The following is a 27,000-nucleotide window of genomic DNA, read 5'->3' on the forward strand; positions in this document are numbered from 1 at the left end:
TGCCCCTTACCACACATCTGCTATTTCATAACAACCAAACCTCCATTGATGCTCCCGTGTCACTCTTTCCACTCTAAATCCCAGAGGAATTTTCCACCACCACCCCTCACATTCCTCCGTCATCTCTGTCTTACTCATTTCATCTCCTCCTTATCGCCTCCCTTCTTCCCACACATCATTTCTGTCATCCTCTGTAACCCCCATGTGCCTTTCCATCATCCATCCCCTGTTATCTGAGGCCTCTCCTCTTTTTGTTCCTGTCTCACTCTCTCCTTCTATCACCACCTCTTTTTACTCCTCTGTCCCTGTTCTGGACACTGTGAGTGGAACACAGATTATGTCATTTATAAAACCGGATTAGCCAGGATCACCTTCACGCACACACACAAATGCGCACAGAAACACACAAATACAAATTACTTACCACACAAAGCATTATTTTAATTGTCCAAAGATGAACTACATATCCAAAGGTATGTGGACACTTGTCTGCCTGGGAGTTAATTTGTTTGCATTGCTGTTTGTTAGCTTGCACGATTACTAAACTATACACAACCGATTTCAATAAAATATTTGGAAGGGTGGGACATGACCAAAAGAAGAAGCCATTATACTTTCTGTAACATGGCGAGATAGAGCTGTAGCCTCGGTGGAGTTATTCGTTCTCCAAGCACCATGCTATTTTGGGACTATCATGGTTTAAGATAGGCACCTAAATTCCTGCAATAACAAAATCTTAATCCACTGTCCCTGTGCAAAAAGCCAGGTCCAAAAATAGTTTATCTTGAGTTATTTATGGAATAGCTTGACTCGCCTGCACAGAGTCCTGTGTTTCACCTTTTGCGGTAACTGTGGGACACCCTAAAACAATTGCCCACCATCAGTGTACAACCTCTTAAGTGCAGAAGTCACAATCATGTAATGTGTGGGTCTCCACATTATATTTGTCACAAAGCGTATGTATACATCTTATAATGTATATAAAGATGGACGACATGACACCTCCCCAAAAGTGAAGCCAGAGCGTGTCAATTGCTACCTGGTGGCTGGCAGCAGTATAGGTCATAAATCATAAAAAAAAATTCAAAGATGGTTTCTGTTATTTTAGGTAGTACAATGATTAAAAGCCATGTTTTTACAGTCGCCCAAACTGGACAAACTAAACACCTTCTGAGCTTTTATGACAACTGAAGGCGACCACAGGTTCTCTTTTATGTTTGGAAGGGGAGGGTGAGGCGAGGGGTATTCAGCTGCAACAAGCAAAATCACCACTAGATGTCACTAAATTCTACACACTGAACCTTTAAGTGTGATTATGTCAGTTTGGTTTTAGTGAGTTATTTGATGCTAAAATGTGATTGACAGCTGAGACTGACATGTGATTGGTCAAGCTCATGCATCGACCGGGTCTCTCTATCCCCCGATCCCTACTGCGCAGACTCTGGTTCCGATTGCGCAAGATGGCAGCGTTCATATCTGAGATATTTCAGCTTCATTTCTGGATAGTGAGAGGAAGTGGAGATGTGTCGTCTGTCTTTTATATACAGTCTGTGGTAAACATAGATTCACAAACACATACACGTGCTATTTTAGTCAGATTTACACATACTTCCCTAAATCCTCCTCCCATGGCCTTTGACAGTAAAACCTCATGACATATGTTATTCATCTGCTGCTCTGACTCACGCAGAACAGCTCATACTTTCCAAAATCACAGAGCACGCACACAATTGCACAAGACTGTCTCTGGGTCAGCCGCCCCTCTTGAAGACACACAAATCGGCTTCATGTAGATTACTATGACACAGCACAGTCCACATGAGCAGAATCTGATAGAATAAGCTTCATCTCTGTGTCATCTCTCTCTCCCTCTCCTTCTTTCTCCATATTCTCTCTTCCCTGCGTCCCCCCCTCCCCCACCTCACCCATCCCTCAATTTCTGACTCAGCAGAACGAGTCAGAGACAAGGTCATCTGACTGCTGTTGCTGTGGAGACTGAGAATTGGGGGATTTTTCCCTCACTCACTCACTCACCCCCCCTCCATCCTTTCTTTCTTGTGCTGCAAGGCAGGGAGGTGTGGAGGGGTGGTGGTGGGGGCAGGAAGGAGCGAGAAACATGAAAGAATGACAGAGGTTAAGAAAGGATATTAGCGGCGGCCATTTTGGTTGAAATGAGATTGAAAAGAACTTTATTAACAGCACCACAGTGACAAAGTCACCCTCATGTGCAGCAGTGTGGATCAAATTATATCTATATTTAGTCCTGACTGTCCACATGGTATACATGTCTCTCCAGTGAAGGAATCTTTATAAGAAATCTGTGGGATTTTCTATTATATTATAGACATAGGAACTGTTATGATCACAGATAACCTGTCAGGAGCTTCACCAAGCAGGAGACAGGCTTTCATGATTTATGTTTTTATTTTCACCTCCCCTGTATATCTTTAATCTTCACATCCATATCCATATTTTTGGGGTTATTTGCATAAAACAACACAAATGGTAGTATTTTGAGTTCTTATAACCTTGCAAAGAATTTGGAAATGGTATCCAATTAAAGTTTCATTGCATTTTTGTACTGCCAAAGTGCTGATTGATGCTTGAGCAAAACAGATTTTTGGGAACTTTTAATTTAGTTTTACATATTTACAAAGCAGAACATTCCTTGAAATTGGACCTCCATCCTAGAAAATGTAATACGAATTTGAATTTAAAAAATGATACATAAATGATAAATAAGTTAAAAAAATAATTATCAGCAAAAGAAATATATAATGAAATAATCATTACAATAATAATCAACAGAGAAAATGGCATTTGCAGCATATTCAGAAGGAGTAACTGATTTCCTGTGATACTACCTGTAATAACACAGTTCTGTTCCAACAACCCATATCTCTTAGATGCATTGGTACCGTCTGTGTGTTTACTATAACAGCACTTTCTTTATTCTTTTTGAAAATAGCTGGAAGGAATTCAACAAAATAGTCCAATCAGTTCATATACTGTATTGTGTGTCCGCGTATTTTCATGTTACTTTACGATTCAATTTCTGTTGTACTAGCATCCCACATCCCACAAAGGTTAACAATCCATATTAATTAGAGTTTACGTGCAGTAGCTTGACATTTAACCATTTTTTAAACCAGACCTGACTCCAACACAGAAATGACTCCACAAACAAAATGATTATTCATTGAAACGTTGTATTCTTACCTATTGGTAAGTCATCTGCCTTATTTCAGATAAATTATAAAAAACAACTGCAGCATCGCAGCATGTTTGAAGGAGCTGTTTTAACTGACTCTCCTCTAACCCTGATCTAACCCTGCTCTGATGAATCTGGGGTCTTATGGTGCTGCATGGTCATCGTCTGGGCCCCCAGCAAGGAAGCCAGTGAGGCATGGCCACAATCTGCTGCAGGGACGGCACGCACGACTCTCATCTTGTCCCTTGCAGAGCAGGCAAGGGGCCTTACATACATGCCTGTGCGTGTGTGTGCAAGTCGGCGACTCTGCATGTGTGTGCTCTCGCTGCTGCATCGTCCCCTCAGCGAAGAGCACGGAGCAGAAACGTGACCAAAGGCCTGCAAAGGCAACTCACTGCTGCATATGGGCCAGCTTCCTCTTGTGTGCTCATGTCCTCTGTCTGTGTGAAACTCCAACCGAAATATACACAATCTGTCCATCCACCCCTTTTCTTTCCTGTCCTGATATCTTCTTCTTTCAAACTACACAGCTCTTGCCCTTGACAAACCTCCCTTTCTGTCTTTCTCTGGCCATGTCTGCCCCCACTCTCTTTCTCCAGCCAGTGTTTGAAGAATGCAGCATAGTTTCTTCCACTGCTTCATTCCTCTCTCTGTGTGAATACTCTCAATTGTCCCTCGCAAATGTCAACACATTCTTTACGACCACCCTCGTAAATACCAGGCAAAGTTACAGCCCCAACGAGTCTTGCGCATCCACGCCACGGAGAAAATAATTACAGTGCTGAAACAAGCCTGGTTTGATTCCTGAGTTTTACTTCCAGAGAGGTATATACACCCAATTCTACCTTTTGTTGCTGAGTTGCTTAAAAAAGCTGCGTCTGCATGGGCACAACTGTGCACCTGCTGATGAAGACAGTCATGTTGCAGGCTGTGGTATGTGCAGAGACGGTCCGATGACTGAAATGTGATAGAACAGGATCATGTATGATTCGGGATTCATTCTTATTCTTTCAATCAATACTTCTCTCTCTCTCTCTCACACACACACACACACACACACACACACACACACACACACACACACACACACACACACACACACACACACACACACACACACACACACACAAACACTCTTTGACTGTACTGCTGCCTCCTCTGGCTGCTGCACCCAGGCCCTTGACTAGTGAAGTGCACAACATGCTGCAGAAAGGACCAACACGACTGATGGAGACACCCAGGGGTGCTTATCCCATGCAATAACGCACACATATCCACCATTTTATGTTATATGAATACATTACATGATGAACAGACACAATCACGACAGCCAGAGTCTAACCTTGCGCGTCCATTTCTACAACATCTCAGCCTAGAGACTCGCGACGCTGTTGGCTGTACGCCTCGGAAATCTGCAGTAACGCAGGAGGGGCAGAGCTGCCTTTCTATTGGCCCGCGACGAGCATGGGCTCACACCGATTGGCCGGCGATCACATCACCAATGAGACGCTCCGAATTACGATTGGCTGCGTGGCAGGGAAGTGGGCGGGTGCGGGAGCCCCCCCCTCTGCTGCCATTCGCTCAAGGCGGCGCTTGTTCCAGCGGCGGAGTGGTGTGGACACAGCAACGGAGTACTGCGGCAGGAGCAAGGCAGAGGCTGCGGAGGGAGCGAGAGGTAGTTGTGCGGTCCGGTTAGTGCGTCTGGTCTTTCACCGCAGGAGAGCGACGGAGAGGAGGAACGCGTGCCCATGCGTGATGCTCCGCTTGAGACCGCAACATTTCATCTGACAGAGGAGGAGAGACGCTGTAGCTGTAGCCTCACAAGGTTTGAGAGACCATTCATTTTAACCAAGGGAGAAAAAAAATCATAACCTCAGAGCTATAGAGAGAAAACAAATCTTAACAAAAAAAAAAAAAAAAAAAAAATCCCTGACGTCTTTTTTTTTTTTTCTGCTCGTATTCAATCAGGCTGAAAAAACAAACCCTTCTCACTCTTGTGTTTTCCAAGGCAGAGGCATTTAGACACAAACACACCGCGAGAGGCTGACACCTCTCAAGCCGTGCATCACCTGAGAGGAGAAGACTGACTGCGCCAACATGGGGGTAAGAGCGACCGTTCCAACTTTCTCTCATGCGTTGTTAGTCCCTTGTGAAGCGGCCTGAGAAGAGCCTTGCACGCGGGGAGAGATCCACACCGACGGCCCTTTCTCTGCTATTTTTTTTTTTCCTCCCCCCACCTCCGTTATGGAAATCCCGGTTTGTCTGAGTGACATTGACTCTAATGCGGAACTGTGCTGTAGCCTGCGACAAACGGATGTGGCCGGTATTTTGACTTTAGCATCCTGGTTGTGTCCTGCGTAGAAAAGCTGTATTATTAACATTTACGAGAGATGAAATAATGAGTATGTACGTGTTTGTGTGGTTGTCCTATGGATGTCAGGCCTTTACTGTGACTGTAACCTTGCCAGGCACAGTAGACCGTAATCGGTTTATTCTCGGAGGGAGAGAGGGTGTGGATGTCCCAGTGCGCTTCATCCATCACGTGTGATTTAAAAAATGATGTATTATATTTGAAGGTTTTTCTGCAAAAGTGCATGTTCGAAGACTTTCACCCCCACTGTCCTGTGTGACCTCCTCCTTGCGGCCCGCTAATCAGAGACCTCCATCCTCCTCTCCTCCTGCCCTCCCCCGGTGCCGGTGAGGAGGAGAGGAAGATGCCGTCGAGTCTCATCCTCGGCACCCTCGACGACCCATGCGTCATAATGCGGTTACCGGGAATAAGCGCCTCACCAGCTTATTCCCCCCTTTAATTTGTGACATAACAGGGGACTGGTTAATCGCCAGCAGTGAGCACATTTACGCACTCACACTATAGATTAATCACACGATGCGTCCATGCAGCAGAGTCAAATTTGTCTGGATGACTTTGGAGAGGGGGCTTCTGCTGCATGTGATGCGCACCGTGAAACCATGAAACCCCGGCTGATCGAGTCCGATACACTTATCAGATGCATGTACATGATGCAGTGGCTGCTGCTGCTGCTGCTGCAGAGCACAGCGCCACTGGTGAACGCCATGGTGCAGAAGCCGGTTTGCAGCCATTGCGCAATTTTCACTCCATCTTTTTTTTTTTTGCTCCATCGCCATCCTGCGGAAGGAGTTGTAATTTTTAATCCCTCTCTCCGCGCTGAATGATGCGGTGGCGTGACTGCGGAGAGAGGACCGAGCGCTGCTGGGAGACATCTGCCGCCCTCTGGGCAGCGCAAACCGGTGACATCGCAGTGACACCAGCTGATGAAGAATTTGCCCCCACCCCCACCCCCCTGCAGCATCTCTGCGGGATGTAGTGGGTTTCAGGAGGTGGGGGAGGGGTGTGCTGCGGTGGCTCACAGGGTATCCATTGATGCTGCATGTGAAGGCCATCCCGCCATCATCGTTGGGCACTGCGTCAAAGGGGATGGGATCGCAAATAAAGTGCTTGCGCACGTACTGCTGCCGTGTGGAAGATTGATTTAAACAGTGTGAGGAGGCTGTCATTTCGTTAGATATCCACGGCTCTCCAGAGATCTGCATTAGGCCGCAATGATAAATGCGCGCTGAGGTGACCCTGAGAGGGATGTGGGGGGATGGATGCGAGGATGGAGCCATGAATGGATGCGTGCGCACCGGGGCATCTTATTACAAACGCGTCGCCGGTCCCTTCACAATCTCCCAGTATATCTCTGTCCGAGTTTCGCACTGGCGCACTGTGCGATGGCACCGCCAGCTGTCCTTTCCCAAGGCCGCAGTGGGCACCGCTTGCGACGCGCCTGCTGCGTCAAACCGGGGGCGGGGCCTGTGCTGTGGAAATTCCCTGTAAAGAACTGTGATAGGCTGGCAAGAGAAGCCACGAAGAAGGGAGCGAGTTGCAGAGATGCTGTAGAGCAAAGCCTGCATCAGGAATACCAGAGAGAGAGAGAACATTCAGTCAATGGCACAGAGTCAGATGTTATTCTAAACCTAAAGATTTCACATTTCCTCTCAGCTCATTGCTCTGCAGTGATGCAGCTCCACGTTGCAGTATAGCTGGTGTAGATGAAACTGTGGAATGGATGTCAAGAGAGATGGTGATGAAGGGCTGCACACATGCATGGGCCTCTGGTTTTCACCTTCAGACACGTGACACTGATGGGGGGGATGGTGCCACCGCGGAGAGAGCCACAGGGACAGAGAGAGCGAGGGGAGGGGCAGATACAATAGGGAACGGTTTGCAGGTGTGGAGAGAGGGATTTAAAGTGGGGGAGGAGGTGTAAGAGGGGGGAGGGTGGCCTGGCTGCATATCCTGTTACAGGATAATGACCTGAGGCTCACATTACCATGGCTCCTGTTTCCTCGTGCTGCGCTTTGTGGGATTGGTTAACAGAGGGGGGGTGAAGAGACAGACGGGATAGGGAGAAGACGGATGGGGTTGGGTGGATGATCCTTTATAGGACATTGACTGAAGGGTGAATGTTGTGGTGGAGGAAAGGATGGAGAGGTGTGTGGTGTAGGTGGGTCACTATGGGAGGAGAGATAAAAGACAGATGTCGTAGTAGCAGTGAGGCCTTGTCAGAAGGTCATGCAGACTGGGGGAATGGCGGAGCTGCTCTGAATGCAGCATGGCTGTGGCGAAGCTCCTGTGAACACTGAGTTCACTCTAAGACTTTGATTAGACTTACAAATTACCTAATGTCCTGGAGTAAAGGTTTAGAACAGCATGTGCTTTCACGTTGGCTCTTGTGCAAGGAAAAAGAAGAAGTTAGAGGCTGTTTGTGGAAGATGGATGTGTGTGGCCTCTGCAGAGGCCCAGCCCTCAGTTTGGTGCAGAGTGCTGCGCATCCCTCCCCACTGCACCTGCTGCCTGATGCTGATAGGCTGAACTGTACCGTGACTGATCTGTCCCACACGTTGCAGGAACCAGTAAGAAAGCGTGTCCACGCGGGGTCTGATCTGCCGAGTGGCCTCCCCTCCTGCATAGCCACCTGGGATGTTGTGCCTCTGAGGGCTAGGGGTCAATTAAGGTCAATATGGCGACTCTTTGAAATGACCCTCCATTGTCTTCATGAATCCTATTGATGGTTTCTGATCAATAGATATCCCCTGTAATGAGGACATTGTCCTTAGTGAGAGTTCTAGTGAAGGACAGAGTCCAGACTTCTCGTGCCTCAGCAAAAAAAAAGAAACATGCAGCTTCTCTCCTCAGTAATGTGAAGCTGACAGGATGAGGCCTGAGCTTGTGTAATGCTAATAGAATGTAAAGGTCAGTTCTGTCTCTATCATACATTACTTTAAAACAAGACTACAGTAGTAGTACTGTGATTTATAAGCCTAACAGTTTTCTAACTGTAACATGTGGATGGGCTCCCATAATGAGGGTGACTCAGAACAGTTAGGTTGCCTAACTACAACAACATGACTAATTCAGGGTGTTGTCCTGGAAACACGTGTACGTTTGTGAAGTGTGTGAGTATGTGTGCATGTTCCTGCATGACTACACCAAAACCTGAGTATAACACTGCAGAGCATCAATGGATAAAAGATTGTTAAAATCTTTATTTTTTATTTATTTCGGCCATTCAGTAAAAAGTAAAAGTAGTTTTTCAACAACAGTAATTATATTTTTGAGGAGTGAATGGTGAATTATTTCCAATTCATTTGTATCCATTGGATACAATAGATCCTGCCTTGAAATTACAGCGACACATGCACAGGTTGAGAATCTGATATGCTAATGGATTTTTCGGGCAGCTGTGCAGTCAGCAGCTGTGTATGACTGAGCATGCACGCACATCTGCATGTCTCTGTGTGACCATCTGCCTGATGATGAATCCTACGGTGTCCTTCCTCACACCGTGGCGAGAGGCCATGTTCACTACGAGCGCCAACGAACCAAGATTTACAATGTTCAACTAGATTCACTCACACAAACTACAGTAAATGTAGAGCCTTCAGACCTGAAGGGGGTGGGCAGTGCATTGTGTCGAACTGAAGTTACACAATTGTCTCTGTGGGATGAACAGATGAAGCTGAAGGACAGACAGATGGACAGGAGGGTTTTCAATCTAAATTGGGATTATCAGTTTTATTTCTTACTTTTGTTTATTTTGAGGGTTTTGAACAGATCACAACACAGATGACTGAGAGTTAATCTCTCCTTGTCCCTTTGTGTTCATGTGGTTTAGGGATTAAGTGGTTTCTTAGCGGATTTATGTTATTGTATAACATATACCAATTATTTTAGTGTTTAATTAAAACGATAGCACATAGTAGTAGGAGAATCTTTTTTGGGACAGTTGTAGTCAATGTCTCTTTCTTCCAAAAATATTTTATGCACACCGCTCATTTTCTTCTTCAGATCTGATATCTTGATTCTCCCCCTTTTGATGTGTGCTCACTTTGTTAAATACAAGGATAAGAAGCCTTCACATCAATCTCAAGGCTGATATGGATAAGTGAGACAGATATCTGGATTTGTCTCTTTCAAAAGGCATCCAACTCATTATCGTCTGTTAAAAATAACTCTTTTATCAGCATCCCTTATCCAGCAATGATGAGAAGCCGCACACCAGATTATTTGGCAGCAGGACTTGAAATGTGGAGATTGAATTCATATATTTACTGAGAGAGAACGGCAGAGAGATATAGAGAGAGAGATGAGCAGAGTGGGCTAATCCAGCGTAGTAATCAGACTAGCTAATCCCAACAGCCGTGTCCCTTGGTCCCCAGCCTGAGCCCCCCTACTGGGGCCCAGAGCCCTGCCACCCTACTGCAAGAAACAGCAGATGGTTCAATGACCTTGCAAGGTCACACACACACACACACACAGAGGCAGATGCATGCATGCAACAACGCGTATACACACACACCACACATTGTTGCACATGCTAAAATAAAATTTTAAGAATAGACATTTTAAAAAATATAGTTTTACAAATATTTATTGAAATTAATGCATCATGATTACATCCTCTTGCAGTTTAAATAGGTTTAAATAAATTAAACATTTTCCATAAAGGATTTAGCTTTTTTTCCATGCGTAATTCATATATAGAGCATAAAGAATTAAAGTATTTGTACATATATAGAACATATATGACACCAAAATATTTGTTTATATATACAACTCAAACATATTTATGTATTTTCTCTGCTGTACAATCTAAAACCCGCTGTCATATTTAAAAAAAAAAAATTAAACACAGAGCAAGGCCATGATGTGGATTCCATATGTTCAGTGGAGGGAGACTGATGTGATTCTTTAATATGGCTGCTCTGTACAAAAGAGCAAGTGGAGACACCTATAGGTATTACTAACGCTGCAGTGGTTGATGAAGTAAGAACTAAATCTGGAGCACGGTGACGCTCCTTCCAACCACTTCCTATGACTCATGTAAAGAGAAAGAGAACAGCACTGCAATGCCAGATATTTCCTCTTCCCTATGCGTGCTATAGAAGGGGAAGAACAAAGGGTTACATCCCAGTCAAACCCACTATCCGGGGGCCTGTCCTGACACGCTCAACACGCTAGTTCTCACAGGTGCCACTCCCAGATTAAACTAAGTGGGTACATAATGTGTAGATATAAGAGATTAGTCTCACTTTATTTCTTGATGCCAAAATATATTTTATCTTTGTAGTTTTACCGTTAGTAAGAGGTTTAGTTTTGTCTTGAACGTGTGTAAGACTGTTTACGTCCACAATAGGTCTCAGGAAGGCTTTTTTGACAAGCTCTTTTTGAGCCATGTCTTATATTTGTCTTATTTTACCGTTTTATTCCAAGATCACAATGTCTCTGCCTCTCTACTCCACATCTCCCTCAGTCTCTCTGCCGCAATGCGTGTAGTCGCTGCACATACGGACTGTAGCCAATACAATGACTCACCTCTGCTCGCACACACACCTGCACACACAAAAACCCACTTCATTTCTCTCCGTCTCTTTGCCTGTCTGCATTATACAGCAGTAAATACAGTGTCCAATTACAGAGGCATCAAGTATTTCTTGTCACAGATCACATCAGGGGATCCTTGGAGTACCAGGCCATGGACGAGCTGCGTCACCATGCCAATGGCCGCGCCTGTCACCATGGTTACAGTGGTTGCCCTCCAAACACACTCATCAGAGTTGTTCACACAAGGACACAAAATGCGAGGTTTAGTTTGGTTACCCGGAGCAGGCCCTACAGAATACTTTATGATCCAATCAAACACACACAACCGGACAATGTGGAGCTCTGGCTCAATTGAATTATTGACATTTTAAGCATGTTTTAACAAGCCGATATGTAACTGGGTGAGAACGATTTCAATATGTAATCCATAGAGGATCGTGGAATTTTTTCATTTCCTGATGATGTCAGAGATGTGTCTGCACATCAGTCTGCTCGTCGCTGCGCCTCTGGGAGAGCGGCCGTCTGTAATTCCAGCCACGGGTCTCTGTTTCCTTCCTCAGTACAGAGGGGGCTCATTACATTACCCAGAGCTGTGTGAGACAGCTGGACACCGACACTCAAACAGGCAGGCAGCAGCCGACTTTGATGTTGTCTGCATATGAAAAGACTCTTTTGATTGTATATGCACTAAATATAGACACAATCTGTCTCTGGTGAATAGAGGAGTAAAGGAGTAATAGAGTAATAAAGGAGAGGCAGCAGATACAGATGAAAGACAAAACTAAAGAGATCAGAGGATAATAGACATGTGAGTCTTCTTTCTTCTTTTACCTTGTGGGCGTCGTGACTGAGGCAGTGTTAGAAACTGAGATACAATGAGAAGAGACAACATGGTAAGGGACTTACTATTTAGCATTTATAAAATCAAATTATAAATGTTTAATGAACATTTTAAAATGTTTTTTAAGGTACGATATTGGTCAACTATGACAGAAGACATATTTATTTCATTACATCTACTTCACCATATTGTCATTTATCACCTGTTTATAGACCACATTGTCCGCAATGACATTCATATCTGATTACCACTACTTTATAACGTGTTATAAATTTATTATTAGTTGTTTATATACTACTGATGAATGCTGAATTAGATGACTTAAAGAAGCAGGATGTGGGGGGATGGACTGGCTTGGTAGGCTGCCCCTTGTGTCATTAATGATTGAGGGGCAAGCACACACACACACACCCAGACACACCCACAAAGCAACACGGGTATGTACATAACATAATCACAATGTAAAGACACACTAAAGATAAATAAGCAACCTCTCTTTTCTCTGCTGAGAACCACTCATTCATATCTGCAAACGTCTGCACACAGAGGAACCTGGGGTGTGTGTATAATCTATTAACATATAGGAGCACACACTCTCAAAGTGACACACACTCCATAAGTGGGGTTGTGCAATCTATTAGAGTGGGGTCACTGCGGGTCAAACACTGACACAGAGTCAGCAGACAAAGACTGGTGGTCAATATCTAATTAGAAGCATGAGATGAGAGTGACAGCTGTTCCTTTCTGTCTTTCACTCTCCATCACTCACTCTCTGTCCCTTCCTCCACCCTCCTCTCCCTCTCATTATCTGTCCCTGCTTCTCACCTCCCACGGATATCTCCCGTTCCATGTGCCCGGTCATGTCTGTCATCCGCCCCCCTTCACATCCATCTCCCTCTGTCTTTACTTTTCTCCCCCATGTCGTTTTTGTTTGGCACGACTCGCCACCTCCCTACCAACCACATCTATTGTCCGGGCATGTGTGTGTTTGTCTGAGTGTGACAGAGAGAGAAAGAACTGTGTGTGCTCCTATTTCTATTATCAATTTAAACGTGCATGGACTCAGAAGTCCAGGTGTGCTGCGGAGCTCACAATGCACCTTAAATGTGTTTTTACAGTGCTCATGCGTTGTTTATGGAAAATCTAGCCACAGTATTACATCTATATGAATCTGCACTCACACACCTGCCAGTCTATCATCTTCTAAATGAAGCTGCCAAGTTGAAAATGAGGCAAATCCACATGTTATTCAACGGCTTTGATTTTTAAATCGATATATAGAGCCGCCTTTCATTACCTGAATCTACAGTGGAAAATATGTACACATACTGTAATATAAACATATGATATGAGCACACTCCCACACACGCACACACTAGAACACATACATATCCAGGGTTTGTCTCAAAGGGGGCAGCAGTACTTTTCCACTGCATCAGTCTCTGCTCGATGCATCTCTGTCTCACCAGGCCTGCCTGGTCTTGCTGCAGCAAGAGATTTGTTCACCTGCTCCGTTGTTGCAGAACTCTGTGTGTGTGTGTGTGTGTGTGTGTGTGTGTGTGTGTGTGTGTGTGTGTGTGTGTGTGTGTGTGTGTGTGTGTGTGTGTGTGTGTGTGTGTGTGTGTGTGTGTGTGTGTGTGTGTGTGTGTGTGTGTGTGTGTGTGTGTCTGTGTGTGTGTTTGCGTGTGTGTACTTGCAGGTGCTTTGGCAATGCGGGCAAACTGCTTCCTCCCACTGACACACTATTCCCTGCCTGACATGCGTGAACGGATGGTTTTGTTGTTTACTTTGAATGCAGAAGTGGTCGTTGAACAGCCGTTGCCCAACAGCTCAGTACGATGAGTGAGAGTTGGCCTCGGTGGCGTGCGGTGACTTTGAATACTCGAGAACAAACATCCCAAAGAATGCTGCTCCCCCTCTGCTTGACAAGCCCAAGTCTTTATAAACACTGTCTGGTAGTCAACCAGGGACAATGAAGACCTTCACCAGTGTTTGCCTTGCTTGTCTTGATGGTATCTCATCCACATGTTGCCTCTTGAAGCCTTTTTATGATAGACTAGTAATACAGGTCTTTGTAACCATGTACACATTTAATATGTAGAGGTGTGATTTCACAACAGATTTTCCCAAGGGCAGCACAGTGGGAAATGCAGTGGCAAGTTTATCTTTGTAACATAATTGTGTGACTCCAGGTGTGTTTGGTTTGGGTGTATGTTTGTCAAACAGTATAAGTGGAGGTCTTAGAATCCTGACTCACACTCTCTCACTGGTGCTTTTGCAAATATACTTGTTAGATAAGTAAATTTGAACAAAGAATCCATTAATTTTAAAATAATCAGACTTCCTCCACACCAGTTTGTCTTTGTAGTTCATATCAGATGTGAACAAAACTGTCAAGCAGCAGTTACATGGACATTGTGCACTTCTGAAAATGTTGCTACCCTGTTGTACCACTAGAGGGTGTTTTCAGCAGTAAATTTCAGCATACAGTGCAAGTTAAAGGCTCAGTGTGTAGAATTTGGTGACATCTAGTGGTGAAGTTGCATGTCACAGCTGAATATCCCACACCTCACCCTCCACTTCCAGACAAGGAGAATCTGTGGTCGCCTTCAGTCATAAAAAATCTAAACGTGTTAAGTTTGTCCAGGTTGGACTATTGCAGCAGTTGTCAGTCTCACATAAATTCCTATTGTCTGTCAAGGGAAGAAGGTGGATGTGCAAAGGTTTCTGATTTCTAATGATGAGTCAGTAGCTCTGATCTAACACAAGTTACCAAGGAGATTTTAACCTTATAACCTCATCCACTGATGCTCTGATGCACAGGCATTAATCTTATATTAAGATAATTGACCATCATTGATTATCAGTTAGTTATTGATGTGTATGTTCAATCTAAGGTGGGTTTTAAAGCTCTACTCAGTCATGCCTGCAAACCCCTGCGTCGAGGTTATCACTATATATCTGACTTTATTGATCCAACACCAAGGGCAGTTTCCTTAATGTCTCAGCTGTGTCGATGAAGGGCCCGTCCACTGGGACCTGCTCATGTCACCTCTGACCTCTGATGAGGGACATTTATATCGACGCGCTCTAGTGGTCATGTTGCTCTCCTTCAGGACGTCATTAAGCTACAGTTGCACTTATAGAGGGACTCCAATGTGCAGCAGTGGAGGAAAGTGTGGTTATTAATAGTCCACTCTCGTCTGGTTTAACAACATAAGCCAATTTCTTAGGGGACAGTTTTAGTAAGGAGCACACCATGATGTGTCTGTGTGTGGATTCCTTTAGTAATCTTGTCTTCAAAGTGCCTTTGATGTTTCTAATAGTGCAGAACTACTAGAATCAAATCAGAAACGTCTGTAACTCAGTTGGTCTGCAGCCTCTCTCTTGTCATGTCTTTGATGTTTGCTGCCAAGTGAAAAATGTTGGGACGCAGGAAGCCATTAATTAAAACCTTCAGGTTAAACCATTAACACTTGATTATGTTGTGATGTGTCCGTCAGGCACTTTTGGACATCAGGGCAAGAGTCCTTTGATCAAACGGACATGGCAGAGTGGTCCGCAGGCGCCGGTGTTAACGTTTGGTGATGATAGAGCACTCGGGCAAAGCAGACCTGCCGGGGTGATGAATTTTCCCGTCACGTCACAATGATTCTTCGGATAATGGGTTTTTATGTTAATGCTTTTCATCTAATATCCCCCTCATAAACTCAGAAGAGTTGACATGATTACCTCCTGAGCAACGCAGGCCACTTCTCAAGGCCACTTCACAAGGAGAACAACGCTATTAACTGTACACTGACGTAAAGACATCTCAAGGACATTTAGGTGAAGCCCACTGGCTGTTTCTGTTTCAGTCCGTGACCGAATTGAATTACTTTTAGAAAGCCAAGCAAGATTTAATGCATTTCATAGTCCTGGTTCATACTATGCATTTGAACAAGCACAGGGAACAGCTAAGATTACACACGGAGGTGCATCCACCACTATCTCCTCATCCTAGTCCCAAGGCATGTATAAAACATATGTGTGTGTCTGTAGTATGGGCGGTCAGACAGTTACCGCGTTGCCACCACACAGGACAAAGTTAAGCGATCCCCCAAGAAGAAGCCGGGGGCCAAGGACATGGACGACCTGAAGAAGGAAGTTCCCATTGTGAGTAAAACCTACTTTTATCCCTAAATGTTGATGTTAAAGATGTTTGAGGTGTCATGTCAATCAAGAGCAGATTAATTCCATCATTATTTTTTAAAAGATATTCACACCATCCATATATATTAGTGTGAGAAAATGATTTTCAAACATTCCAAGAACATTTTTTTGCAGAAAAGAATAAAATAAAAATGCACTTATATCAATTCTTGTTGGAGAGAAGGGATTATATTTCTCTTACAAGCCAAATTCATGTATATTTTGCTGGTAAGAGGGTTGACTTGTCAGGAAATCATCACCTTGATCCCACAACTCAGCGCAAGAAACAATCACCAGGGTCGCCATACCTGGCTGCCCTGATTCTCTTATCTCTCAGGTGAACTGCATGCATGGACTAAATTTCTGATTACCTTGTGTATGCCATTCAGTGCTACGAAGCTCTTTACATTCCGGCATACCTCCTCTTCTAATCTGGACTACTTTCTACACATTATTCCTGCATGCAAAACAATAGCTCCACACTGTAACATGCAGAGTGGTGATTATCCCTGTGTGACGTTTTTCAGACGGAACACAAGATGTCCATTGAGGAAGTTTGCCGAAAGTTCCAGACTGACATCGTCCAGGTGAGTCTGTGATATCTGGTTCTCCCAGCGTGTACTGTACATCCATGGTGTGAGGCAGTTTTTCCAGTTGGCCACTAGATGGCATGAGGGCACCTTCATTGGTTTATTTCATGTTTAGACTCCTCAGCACAACCGTCCACTAGGCGCCATAGTCCTACTGAAGAAATATGAGAACTCAAAGACGTGTGTTTTCAGTGCAGACTTGTCTTTCTCCGCTAACTCTCCCCTCCTCCCTGTTCCCTCCAGGGACTGACCAATGCCAGGGCTGCAGAGTTCCTGGTTAGGGACGGCCCCAACGCCCTCACCCCTCCTCCCACCACCCCGGAGTGGGTCAAGTTCTGTCGCCAGCTGTTTGGTGGATTCTCCATCCTGCTGTGGACAGGCGCCATCCTCTGCTTCCTGGCCTACGCCATCCAGGCAGCCACAGAGGACGACCCCGCAGGAGACAATGTGAGCGCCTCACACGCACACACACACAGACACAGAAACCATCCCATACTTTTCCAACCACCATATTCACATGTGGGCCATGTACGGCTCATTAACACATCCGTCTCACTCTGAAACACAGACATAAATAACAACTGGGGATTTGTCACTCACTGTGCCCCTCCACTGCCCATGTATACTTATCTCTCTCTCTCTCTCTCTCTCTCTCTCTCTCTCTCTCTCTCTCTCTCTCTCTCTCTTCTCTCTCTCTCTCTCTCTCTCTCCAGTTGTACCTAGGTATCGTGCTCACAGCCGTCGTTGTCATCACTGGCTGCTTCTCATACTTTCAAGAGGCCAAGAGCTCCAAAATCATGGAGTCTTTTAAGAACATGGTGCCTCAGGTAAACACATTGACTCTGACTTTACATTCTTGAAAGTGACTATTTATTATTCTTTTAAAATATTTTGGCAGACGTCAGAAATGAATAGCTAATGTGTCTTTATGTACATGAACAATCTTTTACCACTACCTTTCTAATTATGTTGTGACAGTGCAGAGACTTTGTTGCTCAGTCAAGTGTTTGTTATTTAACAAGGTCACAACAAAATAAGACCAAACAAAAATAAGAAAGATTACATAAAAGTATTGAAAATCAAAATATTAAAAATCAGGCATGAAAATATGTGTTACGCTATTATTTAAAATAAAAAAAGTAATACTCACTGGCTACTGTGTACACATGCGTGTGTCTCTGATCTCTCCCATGCAGCAAGCGTTGGTGATCCGTGAGGGAGAGAAGGTACAGATCAACGCTGAAGAGGTGGTGGCTGGAGATCTGATTGAAGTGAAGGGAGGAGACAGGATCCCTGCCGACATCAGGGTGGTTTCCGCTCATGGCTGCAAGGTTCATACACACACACACACACACATACACACGAACAAACATTTAAACCCTTGCTTCTTGTTGTACAATGTTATTTTTCTGCTTCTTGATAGGTGGATAATTCCTCCCTGACAGGCGAGTCAGAGCCTCAGAGCAGGTCACCTGACTGTACCCATGACAACCCCTTGGAGACCCGAAACGTTGCTTTCTTCTCCACCAACTGTGTGGAAGGTATTGTCACCATGGCGATAGAATCACATTCTGTAATTAATTCTTGTGCCAGTGGTTGGATTCAACCCACGGAACTGAGCCATGTGATAAAAGTTCCTCCATGTGGTTACAAAACACAGATACTGACTCTATAAATTATATTTTTATAACACTATGTATCTGCTCTTTTTCCCAAACCAGGAACAGCACGTGGCCTCGTGATCTGCACTGGAGACCGCACAGTCATGGGTCGCATTGCCACGCTGACCTCTGGCCTAGAGACCGGCAAAACCCCCATCGCTAAGGAGATCGAGCACTTCATCCAAATCATCACGGGCGTGGCCGTCTTCTTGGGCGTCACGTTCTTCATCCTGGCCATCGTCCTGGGTTACTCCTGGCTGGAGGCCGTCATCTTCCTCATCGGCATCATTGTGGCAAACGTGCCCGAAGGGCTGCTGGCCACAGTCACTGTAAGTGGACTCTTTATTAGACACTTACCATAGCATAGTATTTCCTCTTTTCCTTTCTTTTTTTTGATTTTATTTCTTGATTTTAGCACCCACCTTGTCTTCACTTTGTTTTATTTTGTCCATTTCACTTAAGGTTTTTAATATATATTGCTTTCTTTCTCTTTTAAATTCTAGAAAAATAAATATTAACTTGGTTGCTACTTATCTAATTGTACTATTTAATTAGAGAATTGATCTGTAATAGCTGAAGTGTTTTAACATTATAAATGTCTTTGTCCGCAGGTGTGTCTGACCCTGACCGCCAAACGTATGGCCAAGAAGAACTGCCTGGTGAAGAACTTAGAAGCTGTGGAGACCCTGGGCTCCACCTCCACCATCTGCTCTGACAAGACCGGCACCCTGACCCAGAACAGGATGACTGTGGCCCACATGTGGTTCGACAACCAGATCCATGAGGCTGACACCACCGAGGACCAGTCCGGTAAGTTAAGAAGAGAACACACACACACCCCTCCCATCTGAAAAATGTGTCTACTGGAAACAAGTACGACCACAATGATTAATGTCCACGTTTCTGTTCCCCGTCCAGGTGCCTCATTCGATAAGAGTTCAGTGACATGGCAGAATCTGTCTCGTGTCGCCGCTCTGTGTAACCGCGCTCAGTTCAAAGCGGGACAAGACTCAGTGACCATCCTGAAGCGTGACGTTGCTGGCGATGCCTCAGAGTCGGCCCTGCTGAAGTGTATTGAGCTGTGCTGTGGCTCAGTGAGGGCAATGAGGGATAGGAACAAGAAGGTGGCTGAGATCCCCTTCAACTCTACCAACAAATACCAGGCAAGTCATGGCTGGATATCGCTGTGTACGCACAAGTAACAACACACTGTACAAATACACGGAGGTCAAAGGTCTGAGACCACTCAATGTGATATTTTCCTCCGAGAGTTTTATCTTAACTTTCATTTCCCTTCTCCGTCTTTAGCTCTCAGTGCACGAGACCGAGGATCTCAATGACAACCGCTACCTGCTGGTAATGAAGGGCGCCCCCGAGAGGATCCTGGACCGCTGCAATACCATCATGCTGCAGGGCAAGGAGCAGCCTATGGACGAAGAGTTGAAGGAGGCTTTCCAGAATGCTTACATGGAACTGGGAGGACTGGGAGAGAGAGTGCTCGGTAAGGATTGAAAGAACTGGAGAGAAGTAAAGAGGGATGGTCAGAGACAGAGAGGGAGAGAGTAGAAGTCAAATTGGGATTTTATTCCATTATATTTATTTGTGATATGTATATTCTGCCTTGTATGGAAGTTCTTGATACCATAACATCTTTAAAAATCAATTCATTTAGCCTTATTAGCTAAACCTATACATTTCTGCTGTTTCACCCACCATGTCATACTTTGTATGTCTGTTTGAGTTAAATGCTTTTAGTTGGACTCAAAGACAGTATGTAAAAAGGAAACCAAATCATCTTGATCGCCCCCTGGTGGCTAGCTGCTGCGTCCCTTCCATCAGTTGGATCAGTTAAATTTGAAAATCTGTGTTGGTTCTTATACATATATTTATAAACGTCACAAATTTAACACTTCACATGTTTCTGTTCCTCCCAGGTTTCTGCCATGTGATGCTTCCAGAGGACCAGTACCCCAAGGGCTTTGCCTTTGACACAGACGATGTCAACTTCCAGACCGACAACCTTTGCTTCATGGGCCTCATGTCCATGATCGACCCTCCCCGTGCTGCTGTGCCTGATGCTGTTGGCAAATGCCGATCTGCTGGTATCAAGGTGAACCTTTATATATGATCTCTTTATTCCTCGCAGTGATTTATAAAACAGGTTCGGTTTCAAAATGACTTTGAAATCACGTGAAGAAACATAATCTTTGTTGCTCTTGACGTTGTAGGTCATTATGGTCACTGGAGATCATCCAATCACAGCCAAGGCCATCGCCAAGGGGGTGGGCATCATCTCCGAGGGCAATGAAACAGTGGAGGACATCGCAGCTCGTCTCAATATACCTGTCAGCCAGGTCAACCCCAGGTAAAGGATGTTTACAGAAAAACACACACGGTCGTATAAATGATGGTAAATTACGAGGCTACATGACAGTTTGAATGTCTTTGTTTAGGGATGCCAAGGCCTGTGTGATCCACGGTACCGACCTCAAAGAGCTATCTCAGGACCAGATGGACGACATCCTGAGGAATCACACAGAGATTGTGTTCGCCAGAACGTCCCCACAACAGAAACTCATCATCGTAGAGGGCTGCCAGAGACAGGTGGGAAGACGTTAAGATTATTATAAACTGTCTTATGGGCAATAAAATAGAAAATACCAATGTATCTTATTGGCTTTGTTTTTTACATTGTGCAAGTGCAGGGACCAGATTTTGAAGTATTGCTATACTTTTGCAACAGCAGATGGCGCTAGTTACCTGTTAAATGAAGATTCCCTGTCTGACAAAGAATGTTGTTTTTTTCACTGGGATTTTTAGATTGCTTTTGAGGACCACATTTTTACTTTAACGGACACATATTGAATTGTTATCAGTAAACATAGTTATAAATTATTCATATTAAAAATTTTAATTTGTTTTATTTGTCTGTTTAATTTGATAGTTTCATAAAAAGATAACCTTTGAATTGTTTATTCAAATCAATTTTTTTCTTATAAATGAAAACTACATTTGGTTTACTAAATTTAGTTTTGAATTTGAATTGATGCCCCTTTTGTTAGATGTGAAGTATCAACAAATACCATTTATTTATCTTTGACTTATTTATTTAGTCATATTGTGTTGATATAAATAAAAGGAGTTGTATTATCGGCCTCTTCTATAGATTGCTTCAAAAAGGGATAAATGCATTTAACAAATATTCATTAATTGACTCCCCTTTTTCGTCTCTCCCAGGGCGCCATTGTAGCCGTGACAGGTGACGGCGTGAACGACTCTCCTGCTCTGAAAAAGGCCGACATCGGTGTTGCCATGGGAATCTCCGGCTCTGATGTGTCCAAACAGGCTGCAGACATGATCCTGTTGGATGACAACTTTGCATCTATCGTCACAGGAGTGGAGGAAGGTGAGATGACAGAAAAAAGTTTAATCATTATAGAGGTTTTAATGAAAGGATCTGAAAAATACGAGTGGAAAGAGGAGGATGGGATTTGTGAAATGCTCGTGTGAATGAACTAAACCAAAAATTGTTCTGACACAAAACTGGAGCTCTGACCTAAAGAGTTGAAGTTCTAGATAATTCTAGATCAGTGGATGTACTCAGTATGTGATGTAACCCGTCGGCATCTCTCTCTTTAGGCCGCTTGATCTTTGATAACCTCAAAAAATCCATCGCCTACACACTCACCAGCAACATCCCAGAAATCACACCCTTCCTGCTATTCATCATCGTCAACATCCCCCTGCCACTGGGAACCATCACCATCCTCTGTATCGACCTGGGAACTGACATGGTGAGAGCGGATCAAACACAGACAGATTCATCTTTCAGACACAGTGAATCCAGCTGTTGTTGATGCAACACCTCACACGTAACTAAAAGTTCAAGTGTGTTCCTCGTCTCTCAGGTTCCAGCCATCTCCCTGGCTTATGAAGCAGCAGAGAGCGACATCATGAAGCGTCAGCCCAGGAACCCATTCAGGGACAAGCTGGTGAACGAAAGGCTTATCAGCATCGCCTACGGACAAATTGGTAGGTGGACTGAAGACTGCACCTCTGATCCACGCTGTGAATTGTTTTTGATCTGGATTGAAGTTTGATCCTAGTGGCCTGAAAGTAGTTTTGTGTTAAAATGAACTTTATCCTCCTCGAACTGCACGGTTATCTTTGGACCTGTGTTTTTGGTAAAGCTGGATAAGGAAGATGGAAAACTTAAAAATATGTTATTAAATCTCTGTTTGTGTCTTTTCTTCAGGTATGATCCAGGCTCTTGGAGGCTTCTTCGCCTACTTTGTCATCTTAGCTGAAAATGGCTTCCTGCCCACTCGACTAGTCGGCATCAGGCTGGATTGGGACGACCGCTCTACCAACGACCTGGAAGACAGTTATGGACAACAGTGGGTAAGTGTATCGTGAGCGGTTTTAACATTTAAGGAGTTGGATTATTTTACTTTATTTTGTTTATTTTTCGATTGTTTAATTTAAGATTGATATGTAATTTATAATTTCAAAAATAACAAAAATTAAGAATTCAAATATATCAAATAAAAAAAGCAATTTTTTATATCTCCAACATATCAACAAACTATTGCTGATATGTTGCTTTGTATAGCATATTCATTAAATCAGTGAGAATATATACAATAAAAATGTTCAGGTGAAAATTATTTTGTATTTAGAATATTATTTTTGTATTTATACAAGTTTTTACATACTATTTCATATTCATTGAGTATATTCTATATATTTTAGTTTAATATAATATTTTATCAGTTCAAAATATGTTAAAATTTTAATTAATTTTGGATATGTTGCATATTCAATAAATAAATAAATTGAAGTGAAACTGTGTGTGTTGATGTTTAGGTTTTGATGTTTTATCTCATGGTCTTTCTGTGCTTTCCTTCCCTCAGACATACGAGCAGAGGAAGATTGTGGAGTTCACGTGCCACACAGCCTTCTTTGTCAGTATTGTAGTTGTGCAGTGGGCTGATGTCATCGTCTGCAAGACCAGGCGTAACTCTGTGTTCCAGCAGGGCATGAAGTGAGTCCCACAACTCCACTGTGACGCAGCACAATGTGATCTGCACTGATGCTTGCAGTTCTCATTCTCTGTATCATCATTTCTCATCGTTAATATTTGTTGTTTCTCTGCCCAGGAACAAAATCTTGATCTTCGGCCTGTTTGAAGAGACAGCCCTGGCTGCCTTCCTGTCCTACTGCCCAGGCATGGATGTGGCACTCAGGATGTATCCTCTAAAGTGAGCGCCATATTCACACACGTCGATGAACCTTGAGTCACTTCTCTGCTGTTAAGATGTTTGGTGTCAGCTTATTCATCTCTAATCATTCTGCTTCTCCTCTTGTCCACAGACCCAGCTGGTGGTTTTGTGCATTCCCATATAGTTTTCTCATCTTTGTTTATGATGAAGTCCGAAAACTGCTCATCCGCAGGAATCCTGGAGGTGAGTGTCCTTTCTTTATAGCTTAAACCAAAGTTCTTATGAATGAGTAGTTTGATGAAGGACCATGTTCTAGACATTTCTTTGGGTCGGCGTTAAACTTATCAAAAACTCATGGTGACGACAAGATTCCATGAAGTCTCTGCACTTAACTGAGAAGCTGTCCAGCACATGCCCCCCCGGAAAACACCAATATGTATAATAATGAGAAGTTTTTTGTGCTAAGCTAAGCTAACTGATTAGATAGATTTTGTTTTGTCTTGGTTACAATCAAACCAACCAACAGACAGACAGGGGTGAAAACATTCTAAATATATTGTCTAACAAACAAACTTTTCTCTTCTTTGTCTCATTTGCACTCCAGGTTGGGTGGAGAGGGAGACATACTATTGATCGACGGAGCGTCTACGCTCAAACCCCCTTCATCTTCCACTTATTTCTCCCTCCCGTCACTCCATCCCCGGCAAGACACACCTTCAGACGCCCCCCCCCGCCCCCTTAAAGACAGAAACCGCTTTGAAGCAATTTTCATCAAAACTGCCCCAAAGATTAAAAACAGCAAAAGCACCTTTACAACTTTCTACACTGACCCGCCCCCTTACTCCCATCTCCTATGATACTCTTTGCATGTGTTCTCTCACTGCTGTGTACATAAACCAATATATCTACCAAACGGCAGCTGCATATTGTGTATGTAGATTTGAATGAGCTAAGGATACAAAGGGAGTGTCTATGCTCTGCAAAAAGGGCCATCCAGCTCCTTCCTCCCTCCCGCTCTCCCGCTCCCCTCGTCTCCCTGTACCTCCGCTCCTATCACCTCTCTCCTCTCCCTCCTCGCCATCCCTTTGCTTGTCCTCCAATCACACACACACACACACATATAAAGATCACACGGTGAGATCCCACCGCCGACACCACTTCGACTGCCACCTCTTGCCTCCGTCTCCTGTCTGTGGAGGACCAGTGGAGTGACCATCTCCCTGTTGTTCTCGCTGGCGTCCATTTTCCTTCTCCTCTGTTTCTCAACGGCCACTGTGTTGTTGTTTTTTTGATATATGTGGGGTAGGGGGAGGGGGGGTGTCAATGGTTTTACCTGTCTTTATTTTTTTTATTTCCAAAACGGGAGGGTGGGTATGTGAGAGCTGCTTTTCCTCCTTTAGGCCTAACAAAGCACACCCCATGGCGTCCTGTCCCTCCTCTCTCCCCCTCTGTCTCTCACACCCCTGCCCTCCCTCCCTCCCTCCTCCCCCCCCGTTTGTCTCTGTTTGTGTGCACTGTGTGAACCATCGTCCTTGTTAATAACTATTACAGTACACCCACCCCCAAGTTGGTAAATGCAACTCAATCTTTCTGTGTGCTCTAGGAAATCTATATAATTCTATACTGAATTTAAATGAAACAATAAAAAAAAAAACATGTTGAAAAACAGCTCAAGAGAGACACTCATGAGGAAGAACATTAACAAAACTGTTGAGATAGGAAAAAGTGAGAGACGTGCGTCTCTCGTTTTATTTTCTTTGTTTGGTTTCAATTATTTTTTTGCTGGTTTTCCAGGAGGCTACTGTAAAAATGTAACAGCAGAGCAGGGTTTTAGATTCGTGTTTCTAAGGCTGTCAGGTTCCTATCACTGCAGGTGTGTGTCGGTATGATGTGGTGCAGTGTGTTGTGCTGTGGTGAGTGGTGAAGATGCGTCCATGTGCCCGGGGTCTGTTAACCGGACTGGATCCAGGCCTGGTTCCCTCCAGGTCCTGGTGCTCGTCTGTTCTGACCCGGGTCTGCGTGCATGTTTGTGTTGGAGACCAGTGAAGGGCCAGCGGTCTCAGGCTGGGTCTATCTCAGATGGCTGAAAGGGTTGAAATTCAAGAAAAAAAATAAATGAAATAAAAACACAACTAGTAGAACATGTGTGTCAAATAAATGAAACCAACACCAATAAAACATCTAGAACATTTATTACAACTCAGACGTGTCTGTGTTTCTTTCTGTCTCTCTCTTTGACTTTTGAAGCAGAATAAGCTTGACTCTCATTCTACTCTTTCCTCTTGTTATTACTTCCTCCTTTTCCTCTGGTTTAGTTTGATAAAGCGTGATTAAGAAAAGGCTACTCCCCCGATTTCGTAACCCAGGGAAGAACCAATTAAATGTTGGTGTGGATCAATAAGGGGCTAATTTCTCAGAGAATCATTTTTCTATCTTGATTTTAAAAATCAAGCATGTTCAGCGAAGTTATGAGTATGTGCAATTTGCTGTAGATCCAAATAAAAATCAGCATCTAGTGAAATTAAATGTGGTTTCTAAAAAGACTGTGCACCACTCTAGTCTGCTAATCTATATCTATAGCCCTGCAAGACAACTCTCCACTGGGAAACGTTTTCCTGAAAGATTTTAGCCTCAGTAAATATGTTTATAGCTACTTCTGCTTATCAGCCCCATGGTTATCAGAATATATGAATAATATGCAAATAAACCATCTAAATTAATTTCATCACATTATGAAGTTCATATGATATGAATTTATTTGTATAATTGAAGCAACAATTAAAAGAATAAACAGTTTTAGTCTTAAACGTGAAGGATGCCACCTAGTGTTATGAGTTAATATGCACTTCAACCTGCAATCTGCGTAACATTCATTTGCCATAGGAGCACGAGTTGGCAGCAGCCCAGGGTAATGCACCAAACCACTCTGTACATGTGCTCGCCTCGTCTGTGACTTCAAGAGGATGAGAATCACTGTAGCAGCAGAAAAATGAACAATATTTTATTTCCCAACATAAATAATAATACATAAGTAATGTATTTGGGAAAGAATGACACAATTTGTTATTAATAAAAGTTGTTATTTCCAAAAGGTGACTTTCCTTCAAACAGGCACGGTAGTATATGTTTATCTTCAGGGAACAGACTGCAATCGTGCTTCCTCCCTGTGCCACAGGCGTAATCTATTTTAAATGAACCTCTTATTGCCCGGCGAGCGCCCGAGTCTAATAAATTATACACAATATACTGCTCTGTAACGTGAGAGATAAGTACTGTTAGAGGTCACTTTGCTGCATCCAGAGAAAATGTAGCACATGTCCCTTTGAGTAAGTGACACAAAAACTTTCTGGCACCACTAAACCACCGTCCAATGAC

At 43.8% G+C, this 27,000-nt stretch overlaps 1 protein-coding gene across 2 annotated transcripts; it reads left to right on the forward strand.

Annotated features, from left to right (window-relative positions):
- The first annotated feature begins 4,815 nt into the window (after positions 1-4,815).
- Positions 4,816-25,824, forward strand: atp1a3b (ATPase Na+/K+ transporting subunit alpha 3b). Of its 2 annotated transcripts, none has more exons than XM_035162597.2 (23): positions 4,816-5,036; positions 5,220-5,314; positions 16,003-16,116; positions 16,680-16,739; positions 16,986-17,189; positions 17,456-17,569; positions 17,939-18,073; positions 18,166-18,283; positions 18,464-18,732; positions 19,015-19,213; positions 19,322-19,566; positions 19,712-19,904; positions 20,338-20,513; positions 20,632-20,768; positions 20,857-21,007; positions 21,641-21,809; positions 22,043-22,197; positions 22,312-22,435; positions 22,659-22,804; positions 23,317-23,447; positions 23,563-23,664; positions 23,777-23,868; positions 24,230-25,824. In XM_035162597.2, exons 2-23 carry the CDS (start codon positions 5,309-5,311, stop codon positions 24,256-24,258), a joined length of 3,069 nt encoding a protein of 1,022 aa, XP_035018488.1. In that variant the 5' UTR covers positions 4,816-5,036; positions 5,220-5,308; the 3' UTR covers positions 24,259-25,824. The 2 variants fall into 2 exon arrangements, with proteins under 2 accessions (XP_035018488.1, XP_035018490.1); XM_035162599.2 differs by having other exon boundaries at positions 16,042-16,116.
- The last annotated feature ends 1,176 nt before the right edge of the window (positions 25,825-27,000 follow it).

Source organism: Hippoglossus stenolepis, chromosome 8, assembly GCF_022539355.2.
Source record: "Hippoglossus stenolepis isolate QCI-W04-F060 chromosome 8, HSTE1.2, whole genome shotgun sequence".
Lineage (NCBI taxonomy): Eukaryota > Metazoa > Chordata > Actinopteri > Pleuronectiformes > Pleuronectidae > Hippoglossus > Hippoglossus stenolepis.